Source organism: Montipora capricornis, chromosome 1 (genome assembly GCF_036669925.1).
Source record: "Montipora capricornis isolate CH-2021 chromosome 1, ASM3666992v2, whole genome shotgun sequence".
Taxonomy (NCBI): Eukaryota; Metazoa; Cnidaria; class Anthozoa; order Scleractinia; family Acroporidae; genus Montipora; species Montipora capricornis.
In genome coordinates, this window is record NC_090883.1 from 38,908,167 (window position 1) to 38,923,166 (window position 15,000).

Genomic DNA, 15,000 nt, shown 5'->3' on the forward strand with positions numbered 1-15,000 from the left:
TGACATAAATGTGTCAAATACACAAAGTGCATTGCTCCAAATTTTCAAATGTCTTATATTAAGTTTGTTATTTTTTAACAGAAGCATGTCACTCTCAGTAGCAATGTTTTTGTATGAATACTCGTCTCTATATATAGTCCTTTCACACTATCACAGTACATTTAGTTAGGAACTTTTTATCACCTGTTGTTTATTTCTCCAGTAAGCTGCTGTGTTAATGCCTTGTGAACTAAGAAAAGATGGCAGTAGTTAGCACATAAGTGAATGAAACAAACAAACAATGTTGGCTAATTATCAGGCTGCCAATCACATTTTTTATGTTATACGGCAGGCAGTTCAATAACTATTATTATTATTATTCATTCAAAATATTTCCCTGTTTCTGATTGGTTAAAACCACACGCATAATTCACCATAACCAGCTGCTGTTCACCAAATTTGGAAAGAAACTTCGTCATATTGAATCAATGACGTCAAAAGTGCAGCCCGCTGCAGATTATTGAACCGATGACGTCAAAATGACGCCAAAAGTGCAGTCCGCATCAAATTATTGAACCGTTGACCGAAAAAAGCTGGGGACGAGATTGTGTTATTTTTGTTGAGCAGAAAAATGGCTGCGAGTAGGTTAGTAGAAGTTTGAGCGAAGAAAATATTTTGAATGAATAATAAAGCAATTATTGAATTCGGCTTTCGCAGAATATGAAGAATTCTGCAGATCTCGGAGGATGTTATCCACCTCGGCCTTCGGCCTTGGTGGATAACACCCTCCTCGACCTGCAGAATTCTTCATATCCTACTCAGCCTCATTCAATAATTGCTAATTATTCAACCAATGAATCAGTTAGTGGGAAAGTGATCATTAATTCTTTGAACAAAGAAACAAATGCAATGCAGTAGCTATAATGATGGGATTAGGCTGAAAACTTGTAATCAGTTAATCAAAAGCTAACCAATTCCCAAGAAAGCGAGGTAATCCACTTCAAATTATCAGCAGCAATGGATATGTTCCTGAAAACGTTTCCAACAGAACTGCAGGATCACACCACTCCTTACTCAAATTAATTCAACTGTTTTAATGATAAAGGTAAAATAACTTCAGCTACGAGGCTGGTATCAATGGAAGCCAACGGTGCGCCCTTAAATACCCCCCTCCCTCTGTCAGTGCTCCGTTTTACAGGTATTTAAAGCTATAGCTACACGGATCAGAGGAAAGTCGAAACAGACGTTTAATTAAGTCACCGTGGATCGAACCGGGGACCTCTCGCTCCATGCACTAGTCAACTGAGCCACGACTGCTCCTTAGATCCACTTTGTGAGGTGGAGTGCCCTCCTGGTTACTAATCATCAGACTTCATAATCACGGATCATGACAGGCGTACAAAAGAGCACTTGTACACCAAATGAGTATCCCTCACCCACAACATGAATGAGGGCTAGATTTTGTGACAAATTAGTTGGCAACAAATAAACCACCTTTGAAAACAACACTGTTAGTATTACCAAGACTAGTAACAGGTCAACAAAATTTTATTCCTTTAATAAAATACACAAGAAACCAATCTCTTTCCGTTAAAATGAATATTCTGTTTTTTGTGATCTCATTACTTTCATAGAAGAGTTGTCTCTGTACTCCCAGACATCTTAAGCTTAAGGCCCACAGGCAAGCTGTCTGCATTTGAATTCATTTTTAGCAAAATTAGTACTACACACAGATATAATTTTAAAATTTATGACTATTCTAAGAACTGAAAGCACAAACATTTTGTGGTAAATGGTGGGTGGTAGTGTAATAGAAATATTGTGCCTTCAATGTTTGAGATGATGGCAGCCTGTTACGTACGTAATGCTAAGGGTTTCTCCACCCTCTTGTCAAAAAGTTCTCTAGGTTTCCTGCAAAGAGACCCTTCTGCTTTACAATGATACAGTACATTACAACCCCTCTCTAGAAAATTAATTTAAAGTACTTAGCTATAAAAATTATAATTACCTGGCACATATCCAGTGCTTTTTCATTTTCAAGCAAGATTATTTTGGCAAGAAATAGAACCAGTGAAACATCAATGGTAGGATTGTCAATGGGCTCCAATGGGTAATTTCATTTGATTGTTAGATACATTTTACAATAATTATTTACTGCCTAATATATCACAGCAATATGTTAAACACAGGCCCCTAGAAGTACAACGTAATGGATTAGAGATATGGCTATTGTTGTATCTTGTCGGTTTTCCTGTGCTGGGCATACGTGCTGGGAATTGTGCGGACATGAGAAAAACAATGCTCTTCTGCGAGGATAGTATTCTGTTTCAGATACATAACAACTGGCGACAAGGATGGGATCCAGTAACTGTATGAAATAACATTTTTTCAATGCTTCTGAAAATTTTATGTTTTGGATATCCTTCGTATTTTTGCTTATTTACACGAGTTCCGATTTCCCGCCGTTGGCATTGGCTTACTCATTACTTCGTTCACTTGGTGAGTTCAAGCCGACCACAGAGTTGTTCTCATTGTATTTGGAAAGACTGGATCAGTTCTTTATAGCAAATGAGATTGGTCAATGTGCTGCAGATGCAATTGACGCTGTCCGACAGGCAGCTGACAAGAAAAAGGTGGTGGTGCTGATTTCTGTTATGGGGAAAATATCATACAACACTCTCCGCGATCTGTGCATGCCTGACAGCCCTAAAGACAAGAAATTCAAAGAGCTTTGTGATTTGCTTAAATTTCATTATAAACCTAAAAGCTTGGAAGGAGCAGGAACATTCAAGTTCCACCAGTGTAAACAGCAAGAAAACTAAAGCATTTCTGATTACAATGCTCGCTAAAGACACCTGGCCGACGACTGTAATTTTGATGCATTCCTTGAAAGATCATTACGAGATAAATTTATGAGTGGAATTTATAATTCAAGTACTAGGAAGAAGCTTCTGAATGAAGACCGTACATTTCAAGATGCTTTGAAAGTTGCCCTTGCTGATGAGGCAGCTCAGAAGGAAACTATGCTATTTCAGGAACAAAAAGGCCCAACTGTTAATGTGGTGAGAAATCAATTTCCTCCTTCCCGTTCACGGGGTGAACCCTGACATTATGGCTACAACACCACTGTTCATAAACCACTTAAAAGGAACAATCAGCCAATGTTAAGGGAGTATCCGTACAAATTCTTCCCTTCCCCAATTCCTTCATCATATGTTTGTTATAGTTGTGGAGAAAATTTAATGGGCCATCAGCAAAGTAAATGCATACACAAGGACAAGGTATGTCACAAGTGTAACAAGAGAGGTCACATTTCCAAGGTATGCAAAAGTTCAAATGTTGGTACAATAAATGTTGAGTTTGAAGAGACCTTACATATACAAGATGATAACCAGGGAGATTGTTTTCATGTACAAGGTGATACTCATATGTCATGTAATTCTGAGGATCTTTACACTGTTTATGATGTATATTCTGTTTTAACGAAAGAGGTCACAGTGCCAGTTAAGATTGGAAACAAAAATTGTTCACATGCAGCTTGACACAGGATGTGCATAATCCCTAGCACCAAAGACATTCTATGACCAATATTGTTCAAATGTACTGTTATCAACATTATACAGGTGAAACCCGATATCCACTTGGTGAAGCCAATATCAAGTTAGAATATGCTGGTCAAGAATATTCACTACCATTGATTGTTGTGCCTAAAGGATCCAATGCCTTGTTTGGACGTAACTGGTTACAGGATGTTAAACTAGATTGGCCAAACCTGCCCGGCCTAAAACAAATAAATCAAGTATCATCTCTGTGTAAAAAGTTGTCATCAGCAGTATCAAGTGGCCTGGAGTCTGTACTTCAAAAGTATAGTTCCTTATTTGAATCTAATTTGGGATGTTACAATGGCCCACCAGTGGATTTAAAGGTCAACAAAGAGCCCAAATTCCACAAAGCAAGGTCAGTTCCATATGCACTGAAATCTAAGGTTGAAACTGCACTGTTGAAGATGGAACGTGACGGTGTGATTGACAGAGTTGCTTCTGCCCCTTGTGCTGCCCCAATTGTCATACTTCAGTTGGCAAAAAGAATTCTGAGGAAGTGCATATTTGTGGAGATTTCCGCTTAACATATAATTCCTGTGCAGATGCTGAGACCTATCCTCTTCCAAAATTAGAAGATCTTCATGAGGCTTTGAAAGGTTGTAAAGTTTTCAGTATTCTAGACATGAGTCAAGCTTACCACCAGATTCCACTGGCAAAGGAGTCCCAGTCTTATCTTACTATAAATATTCATGTCCATAATGTTCGCTTAGTAAAATATATTCTATATACAAGGCTAAAAGTTTAAAAAATTAAAATATTCAAACCAAACGTTTTCGGCTGTTTGCCATCATCAGGGTTAAAAGAGGTGACCGTCCACGCGTACATTTATATCTTATGTAATTCCCCAGTTTGAACAAACAAGTCATTTCTTATGTCTCCAAACTTTTCCCTTTGGGAATTACATAAGATATAAATGTACGCGTGGACGGTCACCTCTTTTTAACCCTGATGATGGCAAACAGCCGAAAACGTTTGGTTTGAATATTTTAATTTTTTAAACTTTTAGCCTTGTATATAGAATATATAAATATTCATGTTGGCCTGTTTTCCTTCACGAGGCTACCTAATGGAGTTCATTCAGGACCTGCAATTTTCCAAAGAATTATGGACAGTACCCTAGCTGGTATTCCAAAGGTAGTTTGCTACCACGATGATATTTTGGTTGTTGGTGTGAATAAAGATGATCATTTGAACTCTCTATCTCAAGTTTTTGAGAAGCTTTCTGCTGCTGGGTTTCAACTAAAGAAGGCCAAGTGGGAGTTTGAAAAAACATCAGTTCAGTACCTGGGACATATAATTGATGGTGAAGGATTACATCCGACTGATGAGAAGTTGGCAGCAGTCCATGATGCCCCAGACCTACAAATGTTACATCTTTGAAGTCCTTTCTGGGACTCATAATGTTCTATTCACGGTTTCTAAAGAATCACTCTACGGCTTCAAAACTCCACTGAATAACCTTTTAAAGAAAGATGTCCCTTGGAGGTGGACCAAAACAGAAGAAGAAGCTTTTGTGAAGGCAAAACAGTTGTTATTAAATTCACAAACTCTGGTTCATTATGATGATTCTTTGCCTCTGTATTTGGCATGTGATGCATCTTCCTATGGTGCTGGAGCCATGCTATCTCACTGCATTGATGGACAGTATGGTCCTATTGCTTTTTCATCTTGCACCCTGACACAAGCACAACGCAACTATTCACAGCTGGACAAGGAGGCATTCAGTATCATTTTTGGCCTGAAGTGATTTCATCAGTACCTTTACGGCAGGCCTTTTACTATTTTAACTGACCACCGCCCACTACTTACCCTTATGGGACCAGACCGTCCAGTACCTATTCATGCAGCTGCAAGACTACAATGTTGGGCTCTTATTCTTCAGTCCTACAATTACAAGATAGAGTACCGAAATACAACTTCACATGTAGATGCAGATCTCACGTCTCGCCTTCCTCTGCCACAGGTGTGGTCTCCCAAGAGTCCAAATGTTAACTGTCATTTTCTAGAACACGAGGACATTTCTAACATCACTAGTGAAATGATTAAGAAGAAAACAGCAGTGGATCCACTTTTATCAAGAGGTTACAGATATACTCTGTCTGGATGGCCTCTAGTGGTTGATCCTGAGCTTGTGCCATTCAAGAACAAAAAGGATGAGCTGACAATGGAGCAAGGATGTTTACTTTGGGGCACTCGTGTAGTCATTCCAACTTCACTGCAGAAAGAAGTACTATAAAAGGAGTTGCATGAAACTCATCCTGGGATCACAAAGTTGAAGGCCTTGGCCAGATCTTACATGTGGTGGCCAAAGATTGATGTGGACATTGAAAAGATGGTTTCATTGTCCAAAGTTTGTCAGTCCATGAGATCCAACCCACCAAGTGCACCTGTCCATCCTTGGACTTTCCCTTCTCACCCCTGGTCTCGTCTGCATGTAGATTTCGTCGCAGGACGCATGTATTTAGTACTAGTGGATGCATACAGTAAGTACCCGGAAGTTGAGAAGATAATTACAACAAGTTCTGCGACAATCAGTGTTCTTTGTGAGGTGTTTAGTAGACAAGGCCTGCCTGAAATACTAGTATCAGACAATGGACCCCAGTTTACTTATTCCGAATTTCAAGATTTTTGTGCACAAAATGGAATAAGGCACAGAACCTCATCACCATGTAAACCGTCCACCAATGGGCAGGCAGAAAGGGTCATTCAGATTTTGCAGACAGCGCCGAAACAAGCTCACCTTATGGGGACATATGTGGACACAGTGCTTGCAAGATATTTACTAAGGTATCGTAATACCCTACATTCAACTACTGGTGAGTCACCTGCAATGTTACTCATGGGAAGAAGCCTGCGTACTCGTTTGGATCTGCTGACTCCCTCAGTACACAAACATGTTGAAGCAAAACAACAGGCTTTCGTGGAACGAACCAGTGATCGACAACTATGCAATCTACAAGTGGGGGACAAAGTTATGGCCAGAAATTACAGTGAAAGAGGAAAGTGGATACAAGGCATTGTTACACAAGTGCTTGGGTCAAGGAATTACATGGTAAATATTCAAGGCCAACTCTGGAAAAGACACAAACCTAGATCAGCTTATCAGAAGTAGGGTGAATGAGCAGCCTGGGTGTCTGACCAGTTTTCCAGTGAATGATCCAGTAGGATTAGAGAGTGAATCAGTCTCTGGATTCCCAGTCACATCTGCATTACCTGGCACAGATATGAGTTTACAGAATTCTAGAAGTCATAATCTGCCACAATTTGTCAGCAATGCACGACAAGAGCAGCAGGAATTTGTCGCAGAACAGCAAGTTCCAGAGTTGCAGGAAGGGACTGAAGCAGTGGGTATTCCTGGAATGTCGCCCCTCACTCAACCAGAGAGACGTTATCCTACAAGAGTTAGAACAGCTCCAAGTTACTTAAAAGACTATGAACGTTAAGGACATTATTCGCTTAGTTGTGTTGTGCTATTATCAGTTCTTACTCTTACCATAGCAGTTACCTGTATATAAGAGGCGAAGAAATGTTGTATCTTGTTGGTTTTCCTGTGCTGGGCATGCGTGCGGGGAATTGTGCGGACATGAGAAAAACAATGTTCTTCTGCGAGGATAGTATTGTTTCCAACACATAACATCTATCCCCCTTTGGATGACCTTTGCAAAATCATTGTTAATATATGCAAGAATGCAACCAGTGTATACATGCAAATGATCGAAGATGATATCAATGACTCCCAATCAGGATTTATCCAAAGTTTACTACTTGTCCATCTTGACTCAATCTTTCGACGACAAGTAGTTGGGAATTTCCTCAAATAGTACCCAGGAGAATACCAGCCAGTTGTGGCACAGGGGCTGGACCTGTCCAATTGTACTGAATAAACAGCTCTAAGCAAGCAACACCAATGAATAGCACCAAGGTCTGACTGGAAAGAAACCAGCATACAAGTTAGCTAAAAGTGACAAGTTTGCTATGGTTTTGAATGCAGCTTGTTTAACCTCAAAATTTATGGTTTTCAACGCTAATATACTGGCAAAATGTTTGTTAGATGATTGCTAATTATTAGTCTTCTTAAATTTAGGACAGCTTCTCTACGAGTTATCTCAATCCCTCTTAACTTCATGGCTCTCAAGTCTAACTCTTCAACCAGGTTGTACTGCCCTAACCACTTTACTTCTATTAGCAAGGTAACATACCTGATTTCAGGGGAAGAGTTAGCATTCTCACATTTTAATACCAACGAAATTTCACTGACTACCTTATTAACATCTGACAATGACAAAAAAGATCACATTAAATTAAGGAATGGTTTCAAAGAAAATTTACAGCTGAAAGAACAGGGTTAGGGAACAGTTACACTTAACATGCACATGCACTGATTTGAAATTCTTGAAGTAGCTGATAACAATAACAACAATATCAGAGTTTCAAGGTTATGTAACCAAGCACAAGAGCTCTTATGATTACAAGTGACTGCTATATATTAACTAAAGGCATAGGCAAATCAAATCGTAGCTTGGATAAAAGGGGAAAATCTGATACCAGGAGACCCCGAGGAGGAAGGAGGGGGGGGGGGGGGGTAGTTGGGTCAATTTTTGCTGGGTATGTGCCACTGGCCTCTCCAAACCCCTACCCCATTATAGTCTATTCTGTGGCCAATCATAGACCCCATCTTAGTCACTTTTGAGCAAATGTCATTTTGAGCAAATGTTCACTTTCTGATTATGCCTCTACCTTATAAAGCCTTTTAAGTAAGTCATCCTTAAATGAATTGACACATTTGTTAAACTGAATGTAGAACACTTTACTTTTCACCTACAGTACAAACATTTTGGTACATTTGCTAGCCGTAAATATTTACAAATGTACCGTACCGAGCCGACTGTTAAATATTAAAACAACAGCACGAACCATTTTTACTTGTGGATATGGATATATCCACGAGTTTTGGTGCGGTTCTTTATAAATGCAAATACCGGTATGTCACTCCTGCGTAACCGTAAGTTCGATCTGATTAGCCAATCCGGATGGATAATCACAACACAGCTTATAGAAAGCTAATCCTGTTTGCTGGGTTGTGCGCCGCCATTGCTGTTTGTGGCTTTTATACTCAAGTGTTTGAGCACCTTCTGCTGCATTTAAAAGCAAGAAACTGAAGAATTAAAGAAATGGCGTCCTTCGAAGGTGAAGCAAAAGATTCTGAACAAGTACACAATGGTGCAACATTAATTGTGCACCGGCTTTCACTCACCAACTCGTAGACTTTAATAGATGTCGAAATGCAATCGACAGACACATGGTGAGACTTCAGACAGTCTCTGTCGATCCCCTAAACTCACGGGGGATTAATAAATTCCATAATTTTGGAAGGTGACTTCCACTTGGAGAGTGACATAGAAGCTATTAAAGTATACCGATGTTTATCAAAGCTATCAGAAAGTTCTGCAAGCCAATATTGAGTCATCAAAGCCATATGAATCCAACTTGAACAACATCAGTGACATGAAAAACAGTGAGGCAACCAAGCAACCCATGCTTCCAGACACTAGTATTTGTGTGGCGGACCATAATGATGAACTGGGTTAGGGTTAGGGTTAACCCTAAGACTCGATCATTGATTATGTAAGGAAACTGATGAGGAATCCGTACCAATCTCCTGCGATAGAGCAAGGGCTGAATCCGTTCGCAAACGCAAACATACTCCCCGGGTCAGAGAACGTTCCAGAATTCCTTTATACAAGAAAACGTCGAGCTTGTTTTACAAAGACAAGGTACTTAGAAAAGTGTATGTTGCAAATATTTAAAGAAGAACGAACCGAGCTCGTCTGAGTTGAGAAAGTGTTTATCTCTCGCTTTTGGAAAACAATATTATATTGCAGTAAGAATGTCTAAACCTAGACTGCAACTCAGACGTAACAAATCGTTGAGAGTTGGAGATTCAAATTTTCATTTATATGTTATTACTCTCAGGACTCCTAAACACAAAAAAGACTGGTAAGTTCAATTGCATATTCAAGATCAGGCTGTTGCAGGCTCGATTAGCTCAGTAAAGATTAAAAGTGCTAGAATGTACCTTAGATGGTTCATGCTTCTTTTCTTCTGTTGCCCACCAGTTATATAATGATCCTTCCTACCACATGAACGTGCATGCTGCTGGAGTTGAATACATCAGACACAACCGTCAAAGATTTATTGGACCCATTACAGAGCAATTGTGGGTGTGTTGTTGCAGCAACATACATGGTGTGATGCACTTTTGTGAAAGCAGTTTCCATTTGCATTAAATGTTACAATACGTATAAATGAATCCATTGAGGGGTGGGCAACAGTAACTGGTATCAGTCCTATAAGCAGACAGCAGGGAACTACTGCTAATGTTTCAGCAGTTCAGTTAGATTATTATAATGAAAATATTCCAGGTTATGAAATCAGCAGTGTTACCAATGTCAACAATTATTCAGAGGTAATAATCGATTAATTTTAAACATGGCCAAAAATGATGTGAGTGTCAAAAGGAGCTTACATGAGAGAATCTATCAAGCAAAAGAGACAAAATAAAGAGTTCAGGGAAAAGAAAAACAACACAAAACGCCAAAACAGATCTGAAAATATTGAAGCAGCAAGGGACTATGAAAAGAAAACATTTCGTAAGGGTAAAGCTTCCAATCCAGAACATATCAGAGAACTAAACAGAACAGCACAGAACCATTTAAGGAAAGCTATGCAGCTGCAGAGCTCAAGTCTAAACCAAACTGAAATTAGTCAAGGCCAAGACTCTATTAGACATGCCATGCCAAAAGTGATTCAGTCTTTTCAGGATAAGATAACACATGGCCCTGAATATATACAATACAATACATACTTAATTGACCGCTCCCCATAGGGGCTTTTCAGGGCCAATGAAACACAACGAAATGACAGAACAGAACAACAACAACTGTTAAGAATCGCAACTGGCCGGAAGCAAACCAGTTGGCTATTTACAAGTGCAGCTGGGAAGTTGAACCAGGGACTACCAGGATCAAATTCAACGAGTGGTCAGAGCGGGTCTTCAACCCGGGATCTCCGGATCTCTAGGCAAGCGCCCTAACCACTGGGCCACACTGCCTCCTGCACTTGCCGTGATCAGTTATGGTTCAGCTCATCTGTCTCTAAGTGTAACAGTATCAAATATAGTGATAAATATCCGCAAGGTTTGTAGGAGGAATGTATAAATGGCACAAAAAGTGTTAATAGTACTGAATGGATCTGCTCTACTTGCCTAACCTGATGACATTAACAATATGACCTGGCAACAAAAATCAGACCTTATTCAACAAGACCCCGTCACAGTGTGCTAGGAACTTTGAACACATGGTACAACTCTTTACAAAGGATGTGTTAAAGAGTAATGTTATGCCTACTGGAGAAATAGTACACTTATTTTACACGGTTGAATTTCAGCAATGGGGATCACCTCACATACATGCCTTATTTTGGGTATCTGGTTGCAAATGAGAGCCCCCGTGCTGTTACTCAATTATCCAGCTGTTATATCACCGGCACTGACTAATGCATAAAAGAAAACAATTTTAAACGATCGCGGTAACTTACATATTCACGAGTAACGACAGTGGCACTTTGATTAACTGCAGATCTTCCTATTTTTAAATCCCTGCTTACCAGGATTTTCGTATCCCAGAAATTCCGAAAATGTGCGACCCCATTCAAGTAACTCTACTAAAAATGTAACCCCATTATAGTCAATCCAGTCGTGAAAATGCGACCCCATCCAGCAGCACATCCCCATTAGCCTCTTATAAGGAAGTACCCCCCCCCCCCCCCCTTCCCAGGCAGGCGACAAACCTCTTACAACAGGGAAGAAAACCTCTACTAGTGTTCAGGGCTTACAACAGTACTTAATTCTATAATTTTCTGTAAAAAAAACCACCATACATACATGTATAATACCCTGCACAAAATCAGTTCATATTTACGAGGTAGAAAAAAAAAAAGAACAAAATTACCCTGAATCAGTGATGGCACTACAATGGTAGAGATCTCACCTGCCGTGATAGCTGTGACCTGTAAAAGATGCTGTGATGTTTTGCCCAGCAAGGCTGTTAGGTAGTCCCCTTGACACAGCCACATCACAATTTCCTTCAACTCTTCTAACTCACCTAAAACAATAATTGCAAAACAAATTGGACCAAGATGCAGGCACTGTTTCCTATAAATTATATTTTAAAGGGACTGTGTCACGCAAAATGATGTAATTTCATAACACCCAAATTGCCCAAGAAGTAGAATGAAACATTGCACTAACTCATTCTGTTGTGGAGAGGGTGCCCTATACTTTTGACGTGAAGCGTGATGGGGCGATTTATTTCCTTGTGAATCGTGATTTAAATTTTTTTTATTCATGATTTGTGATTAAAGATGGTAAGATCTTTTCATGTCCACGTGAATGAATTTTTTCAGTTAAACGTGACCCGTGAATGAAGAATGGTTAGGTTTCGATAGGACATGGATTTCATATGGATCGATAAAAGTCATAAAATAGAACACCAATGGTTTTGAACAAATAAGATAAGACATTACATCATCTTTTGTCGGCGTATGCCGACAGACAACCCCTCAAAGATTGGAACCACGTGCTGTGACATAGGGCTTGTTTGAAGTGAACAAGCTTAAAAAGAGAGAGGTGAATTTTTCTTCCTTTTTATGTGAAGAGTATGAACCAACTATTGTTCGTTAGAGTGGGAATAGTCGGAGTATTGACCGATATTTTGGCTTTAGTGCACAGACGCTACATACATGAATACAACGGACTAAATGTGCGTGACTGGTGCAGGAAATGTGACTCCATCAGCCACGGAACAGGTCCAGAAATTCCAACCCTCCCGATTTGATGTGCTCCCTCCCGCTTTCCCGATTTGTATCAGATTCTACCAAATTACCATGAAATTCTGAAAACAACCCTAACCCTCACCCTAACTCTCATGCTTACTGTAGGTGCCCCAGAAATTGAATAATGAATGAATATGTAGTTGCCCACTACCCTAGGGGTCTCAGTGTTAATGAACAACACTTTGTGGGGGACTTTGCCAGACTGCTTTTATGGCCCAAGTTAATAAAAAGTAGTTTACACAGGTGCATACACAGAGGGTGCCCTATACCCCTTTCTAAAAGGCAGTCACTCAAAAACATTTCCCTTTTCACACGTCACGAATAATATCCAAAATTCTTTCACGTTCACGCAAAATTTGAGACGATTACGTTTCACAAAAAAATAAAAATGAAATTCACAAATAAATATTTTCACTTTTTTAAACCTTTGTATAAAGGTGTTTATCCTCCGAGTTTGGCTCTTCGATCAAGTGGTCATCTAAATCGCAAACAGGTCTGTCTGACGTGCAGAGATTCCAACCCCTTTTGAGTTTTGAAGGACATTAAGGAGTATTTTTTAGCGCAGAAGATGCGAGCCAGTAGGAGGTGGGGGTATCCCCCTCCCTCAGAATTTTGCATATTCAGTTTCTCTCAAGTGGCATTTCCTGCATTTGACACCATTTTTGTGATATTCTGTAAGGTCTTTATTCTTGCCACTGGAGTCCTGCCATTTTTGGAGCTGCTAAATGGAGTACTTAAGGCTGTGGGCCTTAGAGTCTGCTCAACACTGGGTGTTCAATGGAGAGACTGGGCCAGACATCATAGGATACTCCAGAGGATACATATTAAACGTTTTACACTCAGATTTGCAAAAAAGTACTTAAGTCAAGATAAGCAATTTTTTTCCTTATTAATTATTATTATACTATTAATCAAACCACGCGTGAAGTCGACTTTATACTTTCGAATGCACCGTCTTTCCTCACTCACCTGAATCAATAACCTTTTGATTAGTAGCTGCTACTGAAGAAACAACACCTTCCTCTTTTCTTTCAAGGACAGAAATTTCAATTCTAAAGCACGAAAACACTGGGTTAAATCCATCGCCATTTTAGATTATACCGAGATTAACGTCATGCCAGAGCACCATATAGTGTCCCAGGTTGAAGGGTTAGGGGGATAAGGTGCACGAGACGTACGATTGACGTCACCATCAGCTTGTTTGATTCTTTATCACTAGTATATAAAACAAATAGATTCCATGTTGCCGTGCGTCTGTTCAGTGATAGATCACAGATGACGTCAAAATGGGTTATTGATGTGGACATGTAAATAGGGCTATACAACTAAATATAACAATAGGCAAGAACCAATCAAAATGCGAGAATAATTTTCGTTATTATATAATTATTCCTAGCTACTGCTAAGGATTACATCACGTAAAAGGCGACTACGATTCCTACCTTATGAACCTGAATAGTCTTAATTCAAACCGACAAAAATTCTGAAACCACGTACATACAAATGTTTTTGATTGCTCTTGAGCGTGTTTTATTTCGGTGCGACTCAGTTTACCTCGCTAACGCTCGCCGGCTGAGGTCACGCAACGCTATTCGTATTTAAAGTTGAAACTTTCTGCACTACAACTTTGATGTGAAAAATCAAAAGAGACCAAAAATCCAAAAAGGCCCGAAGACCCTAGGCACTGGTTCGATAATGTGCACCACTTGTGCAAAGAAGTTTCACTCCGTCACTAAGAGCCTTATTCTCAGAACCACGTGGCTTCCCTGGTGACCGCATTTCAATCTACAACATTACCCCAGACATTAACCCCGCTGACATTACCAAAGTCTTCATTTTACCACTGCCCTGCACTCTGCAGTCTGCGGTGTAATTTTCAGCCATTGTTGATAGTTGTTTAGGGGCAGTTTGTGACCTTCTCACTAATAGTGTGCATCTCAAGACCGCGCATTCCCTTTCAAATCTAACGCTTGAACATAAAAGAGCATTATTTCTCTTAAGAAATGCTAAGTAATGTAAAGTTTAAAATAAGTAGACAAAGTGTGTGTTTTATTGGGGCAACCCTAAAACCAAGAATCCGGAATCCGGAATCCGGAATCACAGTACAATAAAGAGAGTAAAAACTATCCTAAACATTCATAAAAGCTAACCTTAGGCCTAATTAGGCCTAAAAACGTCTTTTTAGGCCTAATTAGGCCTAAGGTTAGCTTTTATGAATGTCTAGGATAGTTTCTACTTTCTGTATTGTACTGTGATTCCGGATTCCGGATTCCGGATTCCTGATTTTAGGGTTGCTCCTTTTATTGGCCTTTCCACAGGCTCCTCAAGCTGAAAATACGTGGTGTATGCGACAGTTTGTGTATATAGAGAATTGTATGGGAAAATCATCGATCGTAAAAAAATTGTGTAAATAACTATCTCATTTGAAATAAAGTTTTCCTACCTCAACTGTGTTGACTTGTGACCGGGCAGTCAACAACGGTCGTGTTGCCAGCGCGCGGTCAAATTCAAATGGACCAATCAGAGT

General features: G+C 39.7%; 1 protein-coding gene across 10 annotated transcripts in view; it reads right to left on the reverse strand.

Annotated features, from left to right (window-relative positions):
* The window catches only part of LOC138042516 (uncharacterized), a 41,111-nt gene that overhangs the window by 2,752 nt on the left and 23,359 nt on the right, over nt 1–15,000 (reverse strand). For 4 of the 10 annotated variants that reach the window (XM_068888471.1, XM_068888464.1, XM_068888455.1 and 1 more), the window contains exons 1-4: nt 13,443–13,574; nt 11,630–11,743; nt 7,087–7,509; nt 184–229 (exon numbers count right to left, since the gene is read on the reverse strand). In XM_068888471.1, the coding sequence (XP_068744572.1) occupies nt 184–229; nt 7,087–7,166 (126 nt within the window). In that variant the 5' untranslated portion in view covers nt 7,167–7,509; nt 11,630–11,743; nt 13,443–13,574. Of the gene's footprint in view, nt 1–183; nt 230–7,086; nt 7,510–9,657; nt 9,738–11,629; nt 11,744–13,442; nt 13,575–15,000 lie in introns of those variants that run through there. The other 6 variants (XM_068888431.1, XM_068888440.1, XR_011131018.1 and 3 more) reach the window with 5 other exon arrangements.